Genomic DNA, 20,018 nt, shown 5'->3' with positions numbered 1-20,018 from the left:
GGAGTAAGACTTGAAAACTGGGAGTCGAATAAAGTGTGAATCTGTTTATTGCTTGCATGAGATGTTACAATAGCTGTGTATTAATAAGGTCTTAACAATGAAAGTTATAAAGAAATTTTTGTTCTAGTTTGTTTTCAAGTCTGTCAATGAATTGTAATGAATCAATTATTTTAAGGTGAGCCACTAAAAGCATTGTAAAGTAAATTAGATAATAATTTATATTATATTTATATATCTTAGTAATTTGTGCTTAGAATGTTAAGCTTGTTGTACCTCTGAAAAGCAGGCAAGCATTTTTGTTTTCCTCAGCCAGAAATTGAAAAGTGAGACAGAGGTGCCTTAAATATCTTGGCAATGGTGATGCTCTAAATTCTGCCAGTTAGGAAACAGTCACCTGCTGTTTGCTTTTCTTTTACCTTTGGCAGTGATGCTGCAAACATGTAAATAAAGGCTTAGAGTTCATGAATAATGCAATTCAAGTCAAAGCATGGATGCAGGATTTTGAAGGGTTGGGACCTTAACGTATTTATGTGTCTTAAGTATGTTAAGTCAACCAGCTTTTTTTTTTTTTCCTTTATTCAGGATGAAATTGATGCAGCAGTGAGGATGCTATTATCATTAAAACTGTCATATAAAACAACAACAGGGCAAGATTATCAGGCAGGTTTGCCTCCAAGAGACCTTGTATTAATAAACAATGGTACAACTAAAGAAGAAGATGAGGATTTTGTGGACCCCTGGACTGTGCAGACATCAAATGCTAAAGGCGTGGATTATGACAAACTCATAGGTATAACTTTCATCACTGCTACTAAGAAATTTATGTCAAGTGATCCTCATGACCACAAAAACAGCAAGGGATAATAACAAATCCCAATCAAAACCATCATAGTTATCATTTAATTTATGTCTAATCTTAGCATTTACATGTCTAAAGAATTTGCTGTAGGAATTGAAAATCTCCCAGGCAGGGATCTGCTATGGGAGACTTAAATACTTTGCAAAGAACTTTTCAGTTTAAAATAAAAGTTTCACTGTTAGTTTTTTTTTTAGCATAAGAACTGTTACTAGAAGTTATGTTAATGAAGACACTGTGACTGAGTATCTGCATCTTCAGTGGCTGTGATGCAGAACAACTAGAGCCATGAGCATTCTGACTAGGCTGTAGGATTCTTCATACCATCTCTCCTCATCTGCCTTGACTTCTGAATTAGGGAGAGCAAGGATGATCCAAAACTAATGCAGAAATCTATAAGCGTAATGACTCCTTCACAAGACACACTGTCAAACAGCCAAGTGCTGGCTGGGATGAAAAAGATGCAGTGCATTTGAAAAACACGCATGTAATGGAAAATTTTTTAGACAGGGATGTTACAAAACTTGCAAAGTTTTGTAATTTAAGAAATGGGTTTAGTTAATTTCCTTATTTGTTTTTATAGCTTGTTTGAGTCTAGCATAGAAACAGGTGAGAGACCTATTCATTAATTTTTACTATTTTTGCGTTTTTGTACTCCAGTATGAAAAAGTACTCATACTTTTGTACTCCAGATGTGGCCACACCAGGGCAGAGTAGAGGGGGAGGATAACCTCCCTCAACCTGCTGGCCGCACTCTTCGTAATGCACCCCAGGATGCCATTGGTCTTCTTGGCTGCAAAGGCACATTGCTGGCTCATGGTTAACTTGTTGTCCACCAGGACTCCAAGGTCCGTCTCTGCAGAGTTGGTTTCCAGCAGGTCAACCCCTAACCTGTACTGGTGCATGGGGTTATTCCTTCCTAGGTGCAGGACCCTACACTTGCCTTTGTTGAACTTCGTTAGGTCTTCTCCACCCAACTCTCTAGCCTGTCCAGGTCTCACTGAGTCACCATTAGTGGTGGACTTGGCAGTGTTGGGTTTATGGTTAGACTCTATGATCTCAAGGGTCTTTTCCAACCTAAATGATTCTATGATTCTATGAAAAATACATGTCGGTGGGGGAGAAGGAGGAAAGATAATCATTAGAATCTAGAAATGGACAAGATCTCTTATCATCTTGTTACTTGTGTAGGAGGTACGAAGAAGGTTTTTTGTTTTCTTTGGGGAAGGGGTTCTAAGTCTTGTAGAAAAGTGGGAAGAGTAGAATACTTGTGTTGGCACAATCTCAAGGTCTTTCTGAGCATGACTGCCATGACTTCACTGTAAATCAATTCTCTGAAGCCATGCTAAAGCCTAACAGCAATGTCCTTTTTCCCAGTACCTGTGTATGTGTGTGTATATGTATGGCCTTTTCATCTACCCTCCAGTGGTGGGTTGTGCTGAAGGATTTTTACTTCTTTACACTGCTAGCAGATTGGGGAATTTGATAGATGAGTCATTTTGCTTGTTCTAAGTGATGTGTTGGAAATTTTTCAGAGAAGAATGCTAGCCTAGCCACTTCAGGAAGTGAAACAGTTACTGCTTGTTATTGATAAACTTCCTCCTCTTCCTCCCCCTTTTAAAAATAATAATAAAAAGTTTTGTCCAAGAACTTGACATCTGATAGGTCTTACTGTAAAGGAAATTTTTGTTCCACCTATAATCTGTTTATTTACTAGTGGTACCAGAGAAAGTTGCCAGTGTGTTTGTGTTTACTCGGAAGAAATGAAAGTGCTAAAAGCACCATGTAATTGAAAGGGATGTTCTTCTCAAATGGTTATCCTAGATGTGCACTTAAGTGTATGGTTACACAACAAAACAGCCTAGAGATATTCTGGGAAGAAAGGTTCTGTTAGCTAAGTACTAGATGTGAACACCCCTAGAGAATTTTTTTTTTCGCTGTTTGAGCATGAGCAAAGAGCAGAGGGATGAGTGAGAAAGGCTTTTGTATGCTAACCATGCTGATACTTCAGTGAGCTGAATATTGCCAGTGATACAAAATGGTTGAAGTTGGTGGGGATTTTTGCAGATCATCTAGTCAACTCCTGTACTCAAAGCAGAGTCAGCTAGAGCAGGTTGCTCAGGACCTTGCCTAGTAGGATTTTTAATATCTCCAAGGATGGAGATCCCACAACTTCCCTGGGCAACCTTTTCCAATATTTGACCATGTGCATGAAATGAAGGTTTTTCTATGTTTAAACGGAATTTCCTTTATTTCAAATTGTGCCCATTGCCTTTTATCCTTTCACTGGGCGTCGCTGGGAAGAGTCTGGTGCTATTTTCTTTACTCCTCCGCCCCTTCCCTAATCAGATATTTATACACATTGATAAGATCCCCCCTGAAGCTTCTCTTCCCCAAGCTCAGCAATCCCAGCTCTCTCAGCCTCTCCTCATATGACAGATGCTCTAAGCCTTTTATCTTCATGGCCCTTTGCTGGATTCACTTCAGTATGTCCATGTCCTTCCTATACTGGAGCCCAGAACTGGACCCAATGCTCCAGATGTCTCATCAGTGCTGAGTAGAGGGGAAGGATTATCTCCCTCAATGTTCTGGCAGCGCTGTTCCTAATGCAGCCCATGAGGCCATTGACCTTTCAATGACACAGAGGTGCATTGCTGGCTTATGTTCAATTCCTTGTCTACCGGGACCCTAGGATGCCAAAGTCCTTCTCTGCCAAGCTGCTTTCCAGCCAGTTGGCCTCCTGCTTGTACCAGTGCACAGAGTTATTCCTCCCCAGATTCAGGACTTTGCATTGCCTTTTGTTGAACTTCATGAGATTCTTGTCAGTCCATTTCTCCAGTCTGCTGTGGTCCCTCTGAATTGCAGCACAACCATCTGTTGTATCAGTTACCCCTCCCAGTATGATTTCATCTGCAAACTTGCTGAGGGTGCACTCTGTCCCATCATCCACACCATTAATGAAGATGTTAAAAGTATTGGCCCCAGTATCAACGCCCTGGGGTACCTGGCTAATGTTGGGCTCCAGCTGGACTTTGTGCTGCTGGCCACAACCCTTTGAGCCTGGCAGTTCAGCCAGTTTTCAGTTCACCTCACTGTCCACTTTATCTAGTCCAGACTTCATCAGTGTTCTGTGAGAATGAGATGGGAGATGGTGTCAAAAGCCTTACTGAAGTTGAGATCAACATTATCCACTGTTCTCACCTAATCTACTAGGCTAGTCATATCATGATAGAAGGCTACTAAGTTGGTCTGGCATGATTTCCCATTCATAAATGCATGCTCACTACACCCAGTGACCTTCATGTCTTAAATAATGTTTGGGAATGGTTTCCATGACTGTTTGCTCCATCACATGCCCAGGGACCAAGGTGAGGCTGACTGGCCTGTAGTTCCACAGTTCCTTCTTCAGGGTGGGAGCGACATTTGCTTTCTTCCAGCTCTGAGGAACCTCAACCAGTTGCCATGACTGTTGATTGAGATTGGCATGGTCAGTAAAGTTACTATATAACAAATAGTAGGCTATTAGTTTTCTGTATGCAAATACAACGTGGCAATGGCAAAGAGGAAAAGTACGCAATAAATTTTCAGCAAATGCAAATATGCTTTTGAAAATGGCAGCTCTCAGGACTTCTTATGTACAGCAAGTTGAAAGCTGTCTTTTGGTAAAAGCTAGAACACTAGAGATCAAAAGCAAGCCAGGAATTTTTTAAAAGCTTCTTAAAGAGTGGAGACTGTCCTTGTCAGAAGCTGTTTAGGAAGGCAGTTTCTTAGTGGATAGAGAGCATAAAATGTATTGAAGATCCCCATAAGAGGAATAAGAAGAAATAGGTAGGGAAAAAATATCCAATTTTTTAATAGGAAAGATTAAGATGGACAAAGAAAAGGGAGTTGTGCAGTCTGTGTATGTTTAATAAAGATGTTTACGCATTTCCAGTAAAGTATTCTATGTATCAGAGAGCTTTTAATCACTTTCTATGACAGTATACAAATATTTCTAGGGTGGCTAGCCCCAGTTAGTCTGGGGCATTCTCATGGTTTCTGTTTCTGTAAGATTAGCCTCTTACCAGTTGCTGTTTGTTCTGCCGAATCAAACATTTTCATGTTCACTTGGTCTCTTTTAGCATTCATCCAGATTATAATTACTTTGCCATTTTGTAATGCATTTTATTTGCTAGGAAGAAATTAATTCAGTAATTAAGGTTTCCTTAGGACAAGCAGATGTGATAACGCTTGGAAAACATACGGATTAAAGCACTGGTTGCTGAATCATGAACCAGCGTTCATCTTTTTTAGTGACATTTATTTTAATGGGTTAGTGGATGGGCCTGGTGCTTCCCTTGTACGATACCCTGCTTGATTCACCTGGAGTGAATGAACAATTGTAAGCACGAACTTGTTTCCCATTGGATAATGGTGCATAATAGGCCTACTTTTCTCTCCCGTTTAGTAATGAATTCCTACTAACTTCAAGTTTACTGACTATATACAAAGCCTTGTAGTAATGCAGTGCATAACCAGTAATTTTAGAAGAAAATGAAATGGGTACAGAGGGTCTGGAACAGCAGAAATGCTTACCTCCAAGTTGATCCTTTTCTCTCCTATCAAGATTGAGTCTTTCCTTCAGTGAGGGTTCCTGATTTTTGTTTGTGAAAGGCTGTTCAGCGAATAGTTCACAGAACAAAATAACAAATAGTTCAGTAGTTGACATAAAAAACTTACACATCCCCATTTTCAGCCAGAGTGTAGGAGAGGAACTCCCTGTACTCAGGGCTTCTCAGCATCCCAGTGCTCCAGGGTACATGCTGATCTGACTCCATCCCTCATAAATCCCTTGTGAGCACTGCAGTCTCAGTGATTAGGATGGCTATGGTTTTAAATAGTCCTTTTTGAGATGTATGCAAAGCCTTGATGGACTGAAAATAGCCTCCTTGCTGGGCTTTGAAAATCTGTGCTGTAAAGGTTTGGAAGGCCTCTTTCCTTTCCCTTTTCCAGGGAAGTGACTAGTCTAGTCTAGTATAATAAGCCCAGGGTGTCCGAATATTCAGCTTTTCAAATTATCCCAGTGTGCTCAGTACCCCTTGCTGCCCCCGTGCATTAATTTTCTTTGTAAAATAAGTTGCATTCCCAAGGCAGTACATTGGGTAACCAACACAGGTAGAGAGCTCTGCCTCCAGCTGGAATCAGTCTGTCTCTGTTGTTCAGCGGTGTTATGCCGTCCAGCTGAGGATCATTACCATGAGCTAGGATGTAACATTAGAAGCTCACCTGCTCTAGTATGAAGTTGTAGTCTTTGGAAGGACATTTCAGTTAATTACAATATCCCTGCAGGAAGGCTTTTAATTTGTTACTTGCTTTTGGCTTTAAAATGAAATTGAAAATTTAGAAGCAGGAACATGCATAAGGATGGAATTCAAAGTAAACCTGATTCTATGTGGGGTCTTCAAAGTGATTGTGGTGTTTTCCCCAGGGCAGAAGTATAGTAGTCATGTAAGTTATAGTTTAGTAGCTGCGTAATGAATGGGTTAAAGTTAATTTTTCTGTTTCTAGTTTCCTTACGAAACTCAAGATATTTGAAATTTCTCAAATGTCATGCATAAGTTCCTGTGGAATTATTATTTCCTGTTACAGCTAGGAAGACCTAAGTGCTTATCCCATGTGGGACACGTCTTATAACCAGAGAATTTGCCAGTGTAGTCTCTTTTTAATAAGATACTCAGAATAGATGGATGTAGATATTATGTACATATAAAATGTATTTTTACATCCAGAGTCTCCATTTTGTTCTCTTGAATACTTTGGCGATCCCAGTAATTAATAGTGCAAGTTGTTCTAATGCTGAATAGAGCAGAATAGTAGCAGAGTAGATTCTTGTCTAGATTTTATCAATCAAGTCCAAATCATGGAGCCATTGACCTGCTTATTAGGGTCCAAGAATTGGAATTGGAGTATAGGAAGCTTTACTGAAGAAATAAAAGATTTCCCCAGTTCAGTTTTGTTTGGGAATAGGAAAAAATACTGCTATTTCACTCTGTCAAAACCTTTCTTCAATGACTACGTCTCAAAATGCTGTTAATCAGCTGATTTCCTAAACCACCAAGTAATAAGTCTTACTTGGTTGCAATGAAGAGTATTATGCATTACCTTTTCAAGCCTCTTGAGGGGAGCAGTGTCTGTAATCACAGCCATATAAAAGAAGAATTAAGTTTGCAGAAGAGTATTTGGGGTTGAAAGGTGAAAAAACATGTGATCTGAGGGCAGAAAATTTAGATATGAAAGGAGCATTCAGAGCCTCGCAGCCAGTTTTATCCTATGGCTTACAGAGGCCAAGTTATTGACCTAAATGTGTTTCTTTGGAATGTTTTTTGTTCTGAAGATCAGTAGTCCTGCTATAAGGAAACTGCAATTATAATCAGTCAGGGATGGAGCAATACTACAGATTGTGAATAGATTGGGCCTTCTAGCATGGAGTTAGTATCAGGGGTGACTGCTGGGACTCCAGGCAAGAATCAGGAAAATTTTACATTTTACCCAAGACTTGAAGAAGGAGGTGTCCTTTTTAACGTAGGCTGAATCAGTATGTTCTTAGTAAATCCAAGATCTGGTTGTAGCTACGCTATTTTTATTTTTTTTTATTATTATTATAGTTCGGTTTGGTAGCAGTAAAATTGACACAGATCTCATCAATCGAATAGAAAGAGCTATTGGGCAAAAACCTCACCGCTTTCTACGTAGAGGAATCTTTTTTTCTCACAGGTGAGTTTTTCTTCTTTTAAAATTCAAAAAGGTCCAATTAGGTAGAATTTCTGTGAGCATTATTGGGAGAAACCTATGACCAGCAAAAGACCATGTTCTTTTACACCAAGGTAAAGCAACTGCGTCATTTGAAGTTAGCAACTACTGCAGGTTCACACTGGCAACATTTGAAACCCTTGGTTGTATCAGTTTCTGATATATCCTCACTAATCCCAAATTGAAGAAGAAATGTGGAGGGAATCTTTGCTTTGTACAGGCTCCATTTTGACTCTACATTAGCAGCCAGATGGAGGAAGTGGCCTAGCAAAGAACCCCAGGACTTATATGGTGTCGCTGCTGATTTCATCAAGGGTCCACATGGCCCATGGATGTAAGCATATGTATTGTTGCATAAAAAAGGCTCAGGGAACAATCTTAAGCGCCAGCCTGCCAGTCACCTACACTGTTTAATTGTTAGCATGCATGGGCTTTTGACCCATGGCAGGTAGCACTTTTCAAGTAAGTACCTGAGCATGATTCAGGGCGTAATTTAATTTTTCTTTGAGTGTTTTTTTTATGGAGACTGAAGGACACAATACTTTTAAATTAAATAAACAAACAAACAAAACCTTTTTATTTCTAGGACCCTTAACATACTTTATTTTATTTATAAATACATTTGGCTTTAAAAGCACTTAAATTTTGAATGGAAGTTTTCTGCTGTAGTTGTTTCTTCCTAAAGAGTTGCATCATGTTTTCTCTGTTTTTTCTTTAGAGATATGGACCAAATCCTTGATGCTTATGAAAATAAGAAGTCCTTTTACCTTTATACAGGCAGAGGGCCGTCCTCTCAGGCAATGCATGTTGGTCATCTTATCCCATTTATATTCACAAAGTAAGTTATTTTTACCATTTGTATTAATCAAAAGATTTTTTTCCTAAGGAAATGTTGAACACTGTTTATGGAACTGCCAAAATGATACATTGCAAGGAGTTCTGTTTATTTGAGGTGAATATTAATGAACTAAAACAATGCAATCTTACCTTTTCATTAAAATTACCATAATCTCTGCATCACTATAAAGCCCTTCCTTGCACCCTCAGCCCTGTGGTACTCTTCAGAATTTTTGTTCTTCTTAAAAATGAGTTTGTGATGAGACTCAATAACATTACTGTATAATGTGCCTGCAGCAGCAGGACACAGAGAAACTGGAATCAAAGAGCTAAGAAATCTCTTTGAATTCTGTTTCCATTGCAAATGGTGACAGCTATCATATGTACAGGAAACAATAAGTGTGAGTCTTTTTTCCAGGGAAGTTGTCATTATCATCTGTATAAAATGTTTAATTCTGTTCACGTAAACATAACTGCATATGCGTACAAAGAAAAGAGAAGCAGACCTCTTTATATCCTTTTGTTTAAATGTATAAAAATATTCTAGCTGCATGACTTATGACTTCATTTTAACTTACTTTGAGATAAAATCTTTCTGCTTTTATTAGGTGGCTGCAAGAAGTATTTGATGTTCCCTTAGTTATACAATTAACTGATGATGAGAAATACCTCTGGAAGGACCTGACAACTGAGAAGGCATATGAGTATGCTAAAGAAAATGCAAAAGACATCATTGCATGTGGTTTTGATGTCAATAAAACCTTCATATTTTCTGATTTAGACTATTTGGGGTAAGTATAAATTTCTTTAGGGCATTGCAATGAAAAAAAAGTGTTAGTATTTTCTCTGCAACTTTGACAGCCAGCAATGTTTTAATAAGTGTATCTAAATTTGAAAGCTTTAAGACAAGTTTGACAACAGTTAAAATAGAAACTTATTAGTTTTTCTGCTTTATAACATTTTATATATATATACTATTGTCATTCTTCTGTATAACATATGAACCAATACTTGTGTGTGCAATGTTAAATTTAAATTATGAAAAATATATTAAACCGGCTAAATTGTAAAAATACCTAAACCACCAAGAAACTACCAGATTGATTTGTTTAAGATCACATCAAAATCTTTGAGATGTGTTTACACTTTATCTGCATTAACAAAAGGCATTTCAGCAACTTGTTGTGGTTGTATTAATTCAGTAATACAGCATGAAAGATCATTATTTGAACCTTGAGTAAAGTTTAAAGAAGATTTAAGTAAAAGAAACTGCTATTGGAACTGCCTTCTCAGAAGGAAGTTTTATGGCAGAGTTCAGAACTGAAGTTGTGGGCTTTGTTCTTCCATGAAGAACAATCCCTAGCCGTTGTTCTCGTGGGAGACTTCAACTTATCAGATCTCTGCTGGAAATACAACACCGCAGAGAGGAAGCAGTCTCGGAGGTGCCTGGAGGGTGTGGAAGATAACTTCCTGACGCAGCTGGTAAGCGAGCCAACCAGGGGAGGTGCCCCGCTGGACCTGCTGTTCACGAACAGAGAGGACCTGGTGGGCGACGTGGTGGTCGGAGGCTGTCTTGGGCTCAGTGACCATGAAATGATAGAGTTTTCAATTCTAGGAGAGGTAAGGAAGGGGGTCAGCAAGACCGCTACCCTGAACTTTAGAAGGGCAGACTTTGGGCTGTTCGGGAGTCTGGTTAACAGAGTCCCTTGGGAAGCAGTCCTGAAGGGCAAAGGAGTTCAGGAAGGCTGGACATTATTCAAGGAGGAAATCTTAAAAGGCGCAGGAGCAGGCCGTCCCCATGTGCCGCAAGTCAAGCAGATGGGGGAGAAGACCGGCCTGGCTGGATGGAGAGCTTTGGCTGGAACTCAGGAAAAAAAGGAGAGCTTACCACCTTTGGAAGAAGGGGCAGGCGACTCAGGGGGACTACAAGGATGTTGTGAGGATATGCAGGGAGAAGATCAGAAAGGCGAAGGCGCAGCTGGAACTTAAACTGGCCACCGCCATTAAAGACAACAAAAAAAGTTTTTATAAATATGTTAGTGACAAAAGGAGGGCCAGGGAGAATCTCCCTCCTTTGTTGGATGCAGAAGGTAACCTGGCCACAAAGGATGAGGAGAAGGCAGAGGTACTTAATGCCTTCTTTGCCTCAGTCTTTAATAGTCAAGCTAGTCATCCTCGGGTTTTTCAGGCCCCTGAGCTGGGAGATGGAGATAGGACGCAGAGTGAAGTACCAGTTGTCGAAGAGGTGGCAGTCACTGACCTGCTTCTCCAGCTGGATGCGCACAAGTCCATGGGCCCAGATGGGATCCACCTGAGGATACTGAGGGAGCTGGCCAGGCCACTCTCCATTATTTATCAGCAGTCCTGGTCAACCAGGGAGGTCCCAGATGGCTGGAAGCTAGCAAACGTGACGCCCCTCAACAAGAAGGGTCGGAAGGAGGATCCCAGGAACTACAGGCCTGTCAGCTTGACCTCGGTGCCAGGGAAGGTCATGGAGCAGGTCATCTTGAGTGCCATTATGCAGCAAGTGCGGGACAACCGAGGGATCAGGCCCAGCCAGCATGGGTTTATGAAAGGGAGGTCCTGTTTCACTAACCTGGTCTCCTTCTATGACAAGGTGACCCGCTTAGTGGATGAGGGGAAGGCTGTGGATGTTGTCTACTTGGACTTTAGTAAGGCCTTTGACACTGTCTCCCACAGCATTCTCCTGGAGAAGCTGGCTGCACATGGCTTGGATGGGTGCACTCTGCACTGGGTTAAAAACTGGCTGGACGGCCGAGCCCAGAGAGGGGTGGTGAATGGAGCCAAATCGAGTTGGTGGCGGGTCACAAGTGGTGTTCCCCAGGGCTCAGTACTGGGGCCAGTCCTGTTCAATATCTTCATTGGTGATCTGGATGAGGGGACGGAGTGCACCCTCAGTAAGTTTGCAGATGACACCAAGTTGGGTGGAAGTGTCGATCTGCTGGAGGGCAAGAAGGCCCTACAGAGGGACCTGGACAGGCTGGACCAATGGGCCAGGGCCAACTGCATGAGGTTCAATAAGGCTCAGTGCCGGGTCCTGCACTTGGGTCACAACAACCCCATGCAATGCTACAGGCTGGGGGAGGAGTGGCTGGAGAGCTGCCCGGCAGAAAAGGACCTGGGGGTGTTGGTTGACAGCTGCCTGAACATGAGCCAGCAGTGTGCCCAGGGGACCAAGAGGGCCAATGGCATCCTGGCTTGTATCAAGAATAGTGTGGCCAGCAGGACCAGGGAGGTGATAGTGCCCCTGTACTCGGCATTGGTGAGGCCGCACCTCGAGTACTGTGTTCAGTTTTGGGCCCTTCACTACAAGAAGGACATCGAGGTGCTGGAGCATGTCCAGAGAAGGGCAATGAAGTTGGTGAAGGGTCTAGAGCACAAGTCTTAAGAGGAGCGGCTGAGGGAACTGGGGTTGTTTAGCCTGGAGAAGAGGAGGCTGAGGGGAGACCTTATTGCTCTCTACAACTACCTGAAAGGAGGTTGTAGCGAGGTGGGGGTCGGTCTCTTCTCCCTAGTAACAAGTGATAGAACGAGAGGAAACGGCCTCAAGCTGCGCCAGTGGAGGTTTAGGTTAGACATTAGGAAAAACTTCTTCACCGAGAGGGTGGTCAAGCATTGGAACAGGCTGCCCAGGGAAGTGGTTGAGTCTCCATCCCTGGAGGTATTTAAAGAATGGATAGATACGGTGCTTGAAGACATGGTATAGATGGACTTGGCAGTGATAGGTTGACGGTTAGACTCGATGATCTTAAGGGTCTTTTCCAACCTTGACGATTCTATGATCCTATGTGGGGTGATGAGCTTCCTTAAAGTCTTGGTTGAGAGAATACATGTTTTGGAGACAAACTGTATAACATATAGCACCCAGAATGTGGAGCCTACAAAGGAGTTTTTCCTCATTTCACTCCTCTGACTTTCCTGTCTTAGAAAAGTTGCATTAACACAGATCTGCCCCATGGCTGAACGAGGGCAGGTCAGAACTGCTGTTTCTTTTGCTTCAGCTCTTCAGCAGAAATAAAAAAGGAGGAAGTTGCTGAGCTATTTTTGATTTGGAAATGCTGCTGCTCTATTTGGTGACAGAGAAAGTCCAACCAGGGAACTTAGCCTGTAGAAAATGAGAATTTGGAGGATTTGAGCTACTGTTCCTTTGGTGAACTGCAGGGTCCTGTATGGGATACACACTGGGGATACCAAGCAACACAGAAGACATGATCCATTCAGGTTGTCTGAGTTCACAGAGAAGCATAAGGATAAGTAAACTTCAGACGCTGTGAGGCATTTGGGCACCATTTCCAAATCAAAATATTTCTGGGTTTACACAGTTAATTGTGACAAAAAAATGATTGCAGTAAATGTTGGGGGGAGGGAAGAATAAATTAAACTTTCAAGGCATAAAATTGTTATTTGTAAATAATTCTCTACTAATCTTCTCAATGGGCCACAAAAAGTCCGAAACGGTGAGATTTAATCCTGCAGGTTTTTTGACATTCTCAGCTTTTGGAGTGAAAGTTTCTACCTACACTTTTCTGCTCTTCTTGTTTTATTTTTCCACTTTCTTTCTCACAGGTCAAGTACCGGATTCTACAAAAACATCGTCAAAGTTCAGAAGCATGTTACATTTAACCAAGTGAAAGGAATCTTTGGCTTTACAGACAGTGATTGCATTGGTAGGAAATAACATGAGTTACTAGAAGTGATACTTGCTTTCACTTTCTATGGCACTATTTAATCTGAGATGCTTCACGAGTACAGCATGCATATAGCAATGATTGTAAGATCTTAGAGGGGAACTTGCCTGATGGGTAGCTCTATAGTCATTCTCTCACAAAGAGAAAAAAAATGAGCAGCTCAGAGTGATGATATAGTCAATTGTATTTCTGGGAAAGGTAGATAGTTCAATGATGAAGAGAGTATGCGCTGATGAACCTTTTCTGAAACCTTTGTGATCACAGCCTGCCTTTTTTCATTAGTTTCTATGTTTGTTGTTGACATCATAGAAGGCAAAGATTAAACAGTTTCCTCAGATAAGGCAACGCTGCTTGATAAAGGTAGATGTTGGTCTTCAACTGAGTATTTGAATGATTCACTTGTGCATTTCAAAAAGTTCTCTCTAGTTATCATTGCTTATATTGGCTTCTCAGCTTTTCCAAACATGTTGTTTTCTAGGAAAGATCAGCTTTCCTGCTATTCAAGCTGCTCCGTCCTTCAGTTCATCATTTCCACAGATCTTCAATGGCAAGGAGAACATTCAGTGTCTTATCCCATGTGCTATCGATCAGGTAAGATAATCATAGTACTTAATTTGGTTTTCATGCATTTGTTTTTGTCATGTACCATTCAAGCTTCATGGTGGTATATCAAAACATCTGTAAAACATTCCTGCAAGCACCTTTCTGGGGCAGAAGCTGGAAGAGATAAAAGGATGATGTGCTGTGTCCTGACAAAGATGAAGGCTTAACCCAACAGTCATGTATTCATGCGTTACTTATTCTTGACAGTCTTGGATCTGTCTTGATCTCAACCCACTTTACAGTGAGCTGACATCTATGAAAGCAAAGGCAGTAAAATCTATGCAAAAATGTACTGACATGGGGGTAGGAAGAAACTTTTGGCCATCTCCGTGGTAACTAGGACAAGACATAATGAGCTTAACTTGCAGCACAAGAGATTTACATTGAACCATAGGGAAAAACCTTCTAGCGTAAGAATAAAGAAGCATTGAAATAGTTTGCCCGAAAGGCTGCAGAACCTTAATTCATATCTATGTAGAGAGGTTGGAAGAACATCAGCTCCAAATGACAGTGGTAGCATCATTACTTTAAATAAGTATTGTTTCTAGGAATCAAATTCTCCACTGTCTGAATCTTTAACTATTTTAGTCACAGGCACAGTCTCTGGAAGATGATGTAATTACATTCATCAGCCACAATATTATGTAGTAGTATTATTGCAGTTGGTTTAAGTCAGATCATCAGCACAGCACTGCCAGCTTGATCACTGATTTAGTTCAGATTCTGTGCTGATTGTTAAGCACTTTGGGAGGAAGCTTGCATCTTAGTCTGCATCCATCTCCAGGTGTACTAAGCATAGTTTTCACAACTGTTTGAATTCATGTAAATCTTTGTACATATGCCTGTTTAATTGAGGGAATCAGAGTATACAGTGAAACTATGGAAATGAAAAAAAGGGATTTTATGTGTTTGTTCCTCTGGATGAACTGGATTGGAAGTAGGTTCTGGAACGTTTTGTGGTTGGTTGGTTGGTTTTTTGAGACCATCCGTTAAGGCATGAACGAGTCAGCACTGATCAGCTTTTAAATCACATTTTTCAGCTTTATTCTGTGCTTTTGTTGATGGTTGTTCTAGGATCCTTATTTTAGAATGACCCGGGATGTAGCACCTAGAATTGGGCATCCTAAACCAGCCTTACTGCACTCAGTCTTCTTCCCAGCCCTGCAAGGAGCACAGACAAAAATGAGTGCTAGTGATCCAAACTCCTCCATCTTCCTCACTGATACACCCAAACAAATCAAGACAAAGGTAAGGATCTGCAAAACCTGAGAGCGCAAAGCTTTATAACAAAGAGGAGTGGTGGTCCTCACGGTTACAATGGCAATTTTTTAACGTTTTCTTTGAACATATCTGAATCCTTTTTCCCATACATTTCATGGCACAGCATCTTCAGGAATTGACTGAGTTATGCAAATTTAGCTAGACTATCAGGTATAATCTTTTGCCTTGCCAACTAACAAGTCAACAACTTGTTGTCTAACAGTTCAAATATTAGCTAGAATAATGTACAAAACATCATGTTTGTTTATCTGATATCTGCAGAGCAGTGGTGTAAGAATAAGAGCTGTGGAGGCTCATGCTCTAAAAATAAATATTATGGTGCCATAGTTTTGAAATCTGACAGTCCATGGTGTAAATCAAATAAACAGCTCTTTCTCTTGACTGCCTCTCCATGCTGGAAGCACCAAGCGTTGCACAGTATCTGTTACAACCAGGTCAGACTTTTCCTGCTGCTTGGGGATCTGCTGCTGCCATGCACTCCTCCCCCCAGTTCACAAATAAATATTATGTTGAATTTCAGCTAAGTTTTAGAAGGTACTTTCTCCTATCTGAGTTTATTTCTAGTGCTCCTTCTAGCTCAAAGGAAAATCCCTCTTATCCAGTGTCAGATTATATAGTTTGGCAAAAGTTCACCTATGTTTTGGTATTTAAAAAAATAAATAAAAATCAGTCTTTGGAAAAGGATTTATAGGCATGATAACCAGACATGAAATAACTATCTGTCAAAACAAGAAAAAAGATGTATATGTTGTTTCTGCTGGGTGGGCTTGGATTAATTCTCTTACGGTTGACAAGACCAAATATAGGTCAGATTCTTCTGTAGCAATCTCATAACTATTCATTAGCTTATGTAGAAACTGTAATTAAACAGTACTGTTTTGAAGAACTGGAATTCTTCATGTGTTGGTTTATAATAATTCCAGTTTATTTGCACAGTTACACTGTTGCTTTTTAAAAAAGCCTATAATTTCAGAGTAGAGGTTACATGGTTAGGGACAATGTTGGTAACATTCCTCCATTTTTTTCCTGGCAAGTAGCTAGTGATCTGCGAAGAGATCTAAGAGGCCTTATGTCCAGTTAATAAGTCCTATTTCTGCTGTCTTTAAACTAGTTGGAAAAATAACAAAATAATTCTAGCTACTTGGAATATAAAGGCTATAAAGAGAGAATTGTGAACATAATGTGAAGTATTGAGTAACGGAGGGCAAACTGAGATTTTTTTCAGCTTCTGAAGCCCATCAGAAACAAGTCTTTATGGAAATAGAGCTTGAGTGAATGACAAAATATTGTTATGGCCAATAAATAAAAAAATAGAGTAGGAAAGGTGACTTCTGGTGATGGATGAAGTTTAAAAAGAGAGTGCCACTGCTGCAGAAAAAAAATTACTGCTGACAGCATTTTTCAGGTCACTAGTACATTGCTAAGTAATGAGGTTCAAAACTTACAGGTAATAGAAGATGAAAACTTACTAGATATTGGGAAAGGCTGAGAAGCTTCTGGGAAATCCAAGGAGATTAATGGCAACATTATAATAAACTATTCTTATTTCACCTATCAGCACCAAATTACAGCTCAATTATTTGTTTGTTTTTCTAGAAACTGTTATTTAAATTCTAAGTCTGTACTGAGTCAGGGAAATCAGTGCATCACTGAAACCCTCAGTCAACAAGTAGCTGACAGAATATATAAAAAATGAACTTGAGATTAATATAGGAAACATTTTGTGTAAAACAATAATGTGACTTCACCTGGCATATTGTATTTAATCCCCCTCACCTTAGCAAGAAGACAAACTGTAGAGATGAGGGACATAGAAAAAATCTCATACAAAGACTTTCAAAATCCACTAAGGAGAGAGGTGAGGGGAAGTGCAAAACAATATGTAAAAACTTAGTTTTACAGATACTAAGACAGCTATTCAGGCTGTCCTACAATATAAGAATAGATGTAATGTGAGAGATGGCAGTTTATTTTCTTAAGATATTCATCAGTGCATCATTTTTGTATGTAATTTGTTGCCACAAGACATCATCTGTAACATGGTGGTTAGAAAGATTCAAAAAAGCACTAGACAGTCATACAGATAGTAAGAATGTTCAGAAATTGTAAATATATAACAGTTCCTGGGTACCAGAACTAAAAAAAAATCTACTTCATATGCATGTGTGTCTCTTGGCTGGTTGATGATGATATCTGAAAAGATACAAGAGCCAAATGAAAGCTCAGCTTATGTTTTCCCTCTTCCTGGCAATTTATTTTCTTTAAATTTGTAGGAAGATTAGCATCCTCTGAGAATTCTACACATGTATAAATTTTCAAAATAGGCCAGTGGCTTCTGAATTTACTGGGAATAGGATTAGCAGGTAGATCTGTTCACCAGTGCAGTTCATCTGCCCATAGGAAGCTATGCTTAAAAAGAGTGGGGGGCAGTCAGCAAGTATTCCGTTTTTAGATTGAACAATTAGGCACTTGTCTAATTTTAGCCATTCTAGCCAGAGTTTTGTAATCTTTAACTTTGCTTTCTCTTGTTTTCCTTTTCCCTGAAAAGAGGAAGAGACTAGGTTCTCTCTAGGATTTCTTCAAAATTCTCCATGCCTTCTTCATCTCCTTCAAAATTAATTTCTTGATGAAGTGAATATCTTATTTTTTCTTACATGAAGTACATTTCCTGTAAGCACAAATTCTATCCAACAGACAACAGCTTCAGCAAAAGGGACTTAAAACTTGGGTGATTAAAAAAACTTGGGACTTAAAATCTTGGGTGATTATATTTAATTTTTTCTTCATTTTTGTTCTGGTTATGCAGTCTGAGGAGGATGTGTATAGCCATTTTTCCCTGCTGGATTCCAAGAACCTCCTTTTGCCTCCCTGCTTCAGTCCTGAGGCTCTGTGTTAACTTGCCCCACTCACCCTTCAGCTAGTCCTTAATATAGAATTTGGAGGATCGTGACAGACCTCTGTTTACAATATAGTAATCCAGAATTTAGTAGAAATTATACCATAACACCATTATGTTGTTTTAGATTAACAAGCATGCCTTCTCGGGAGGCAGAGATACCATTGAAGAGCACAGGAAGTATGGAGGTAACTGTGATGTTGACGTGTCTTTTATGTACCTGACTTTCTTCCTAGAAGATGATGACAGGCTTGAACAACTGAAGCAGGTAAGTAGCCAAGTTGAAGATAATATTATCCATTCCTTATTGTGAGGACAAAGCTGTAACTAAGTCTTCCTATGAACCTTCTCCAGGAAGGTAGTTGTGTTGTTATTCCTGCGCTCTCCATCCCTTGCAATTTTCAATATTAAGACCTCTGTATTTGTTTGTTTGCAATGCTCTTCTTTCTCACAAGCCAATCTAGCTCTTCTTTTAAAAAAAAAAAAAATCCCTAGTGTTTTCGTAAGGATCTCCAACACTGTGTAGGACAATATGTCCCCCACCTTTCAGATGAGGCCACCTTAGAATTAGAGTTGTTTTAATTGTATAATACACTGTGCCTGTTCCTTATGTGCAAGGTACCTAAATACTCTGCAAAACTACAAAAGCTCATGTCTAAATCTTGCTGGTTTTTTTTGTTTTTCCTTATCACAAGAAATATAACAGGAATTGAAATATAATGAGGAATTGATTCACTGATCCCAAGCAAAAACTCCTTCATTTAAGTTGCGTTTTCCTTAAACCTGTCTGGCAGACTTCTGTCCCCAGAGGTGGTAGCAAGACATTTCACTTCCTTCAGCTATATGATCATCATCAATACTAGGCAGTATGCATTCTCTGGAAGGCAGTCTCCACAGTTGATAGTACCCATGTCACATTGGTTTATCAGCTTTCTCCTGCTGGGAACAGCTGCAAGAAAGTAAAGAGCTGCAGATTCTTCTCCAACCCTCTACTCTTTCCCACACAAGAGCAGGGTTGGATAGCTACTAATCCCCATGCAGACTTGTAAATTCCTTATGGAAATAGAATCATAGAATGGTTTGGGCTGGAAGGGACCTTAAAGATCATCTAGTTCCACTCCCCTTGCCATGGGCAGGGACACCTTCCAGTAGACCATGTTGCTCAAAGCCCCATCCAACCTGGCCTTGAACACTTCCAGGGATGGGGCATCCACAGCTTCTCTTGGCAACCTGTTCCAGTGCCTCACCACCCTCATAGTGAAGAATTTCTTCCTTATATCTAATCTACATCTACCCTCTTTCAGTTTAAAGCCATTACCCCTTGTCCTATCACTACATGTCCTCGTCAAAAGTCCCTCTCCAGCTTTCTTTTAGGCCTCCTTCAGGTACTGGGCTATAAGGTCTCCCCAGAGCCTTCTTTTCTCCAGGCTGAACAACCCCAGCTCTCTCAGCCTGTCTTCATAGGAGAGGTGCTCCATCCCTCTGATCATCTTTGTGGCCCTCCTCTGGACTCCCTGCAACAGGTCCATGTCCTTCTTATGTTGGGGGCCCCAGACCTGAACACAGTACTCCAGGTGGGGGTCTCATGAGAGCAGAGTAGAAGGGGAGAATCACCTCCCTCAACCTGCTGGTCACACTTCTTTTGATGCAGCCCAGGATATGGTTGGCTTTCTGGGCTGTAAGCACACGTTGACAGGTCATGTTGAGCTTCTCGTCAGCCAACACCCCCAAGTCCTCCTCAGGGCTGCTCAATCCGTTCTCTGCCTAGCCTGTATTTGTGCTTGGGATTGCCCCAAGCCATGTGCAGGACCTTGCACTTGATTCACACGGGCCCAGCTCTCAAGCCTGTCAAGGTCGCCCTGGATGGCATCTGTTCCCTCCAGCATGTTGACCGCACCACACAGCTTGGTGTCGCTGGCAAACTTGCTGAGGGTGCACTCAATCCTGCTGTCCATATTGTCAACGAAGATGTTAAACACCGCCAGTCCCAGTACCAACCCTTGAGGAATGCCACTCATCACTGGTCTCTGCTTGGACATCAAGCCAT

The 20,018-nt window shown here is 40.7% G+C and overlaps 1 protein-coding gene across 6 annotated transcripts in view; it reads left to right on the top strand.

The window, feature by feature from the left end:
• Positions 1 to 20,018, top strand: part of WARS1 (tryptophanyl-tRNA synthetase 1) — a 32,398-nt gene that overhangs the window by 5,649 nt on the left and 6,731 nt on the right. For all 6 annotated transcript variants that reach the window (XM_087747700.1, XM_087747703.1, XM_087747701.1 and 3 more), the window contains 8 exons: positions 583 to 790; positions 7,501 to 7,609; positions 8,364 to 8,483; positions 9,091 to 9,273; positions 13,070 to 13,170; positions 13,670 to 13,782; positions 14,869 to 15,042; positions 18,099 to 18,239. In XM_087747700.1, the coding sequence (XP_087603826.1) occupies positions 583 to 790; positions 7,501 to 7,609; positions 8,364 to 8,483; positions 9,091 to 9,273; positions 13,070 to 13,170; positions 13,670 to 13,782; positions 14,869 to 15,042; positions 18,099 to 18,239 (1,149 nt within the window). The remainder of the gene's footprint in view (positions 1 to 582; positions 791 to 7,500; positions 7,610 to 8,363; positions 8,484 to 9,090; positions 9,274 to 13,069; positions 13,171 to 13,669; positions 13,783 to 14,868; positions 15,043 to 18,098; positions 18,240 to 20,018) is intronic.

Source organism: Nipponia nippon, unplaced genomic scaffold (assembly GCF_047370975.1).
Source record: "Nipponia nippon isolate SJK-2023a ecotype South Korea unplaced genomic scaffold, ASM4737097v1 scaffold_11, whole genome shotgun sequence".
Classification (NCBI taxonomy): domain Eukaryota; kingdom Metazoa; phylum Chordata; class Aves; order Pelecaniformes; family Threskiornithidae; genus Nipponia; species Nipponia nippon.
The sequence above is the reverse complement of the archived record's forward strand: the minus strand, read 5'-3'. Positions and strand labels throughout refer to the sequence as shown.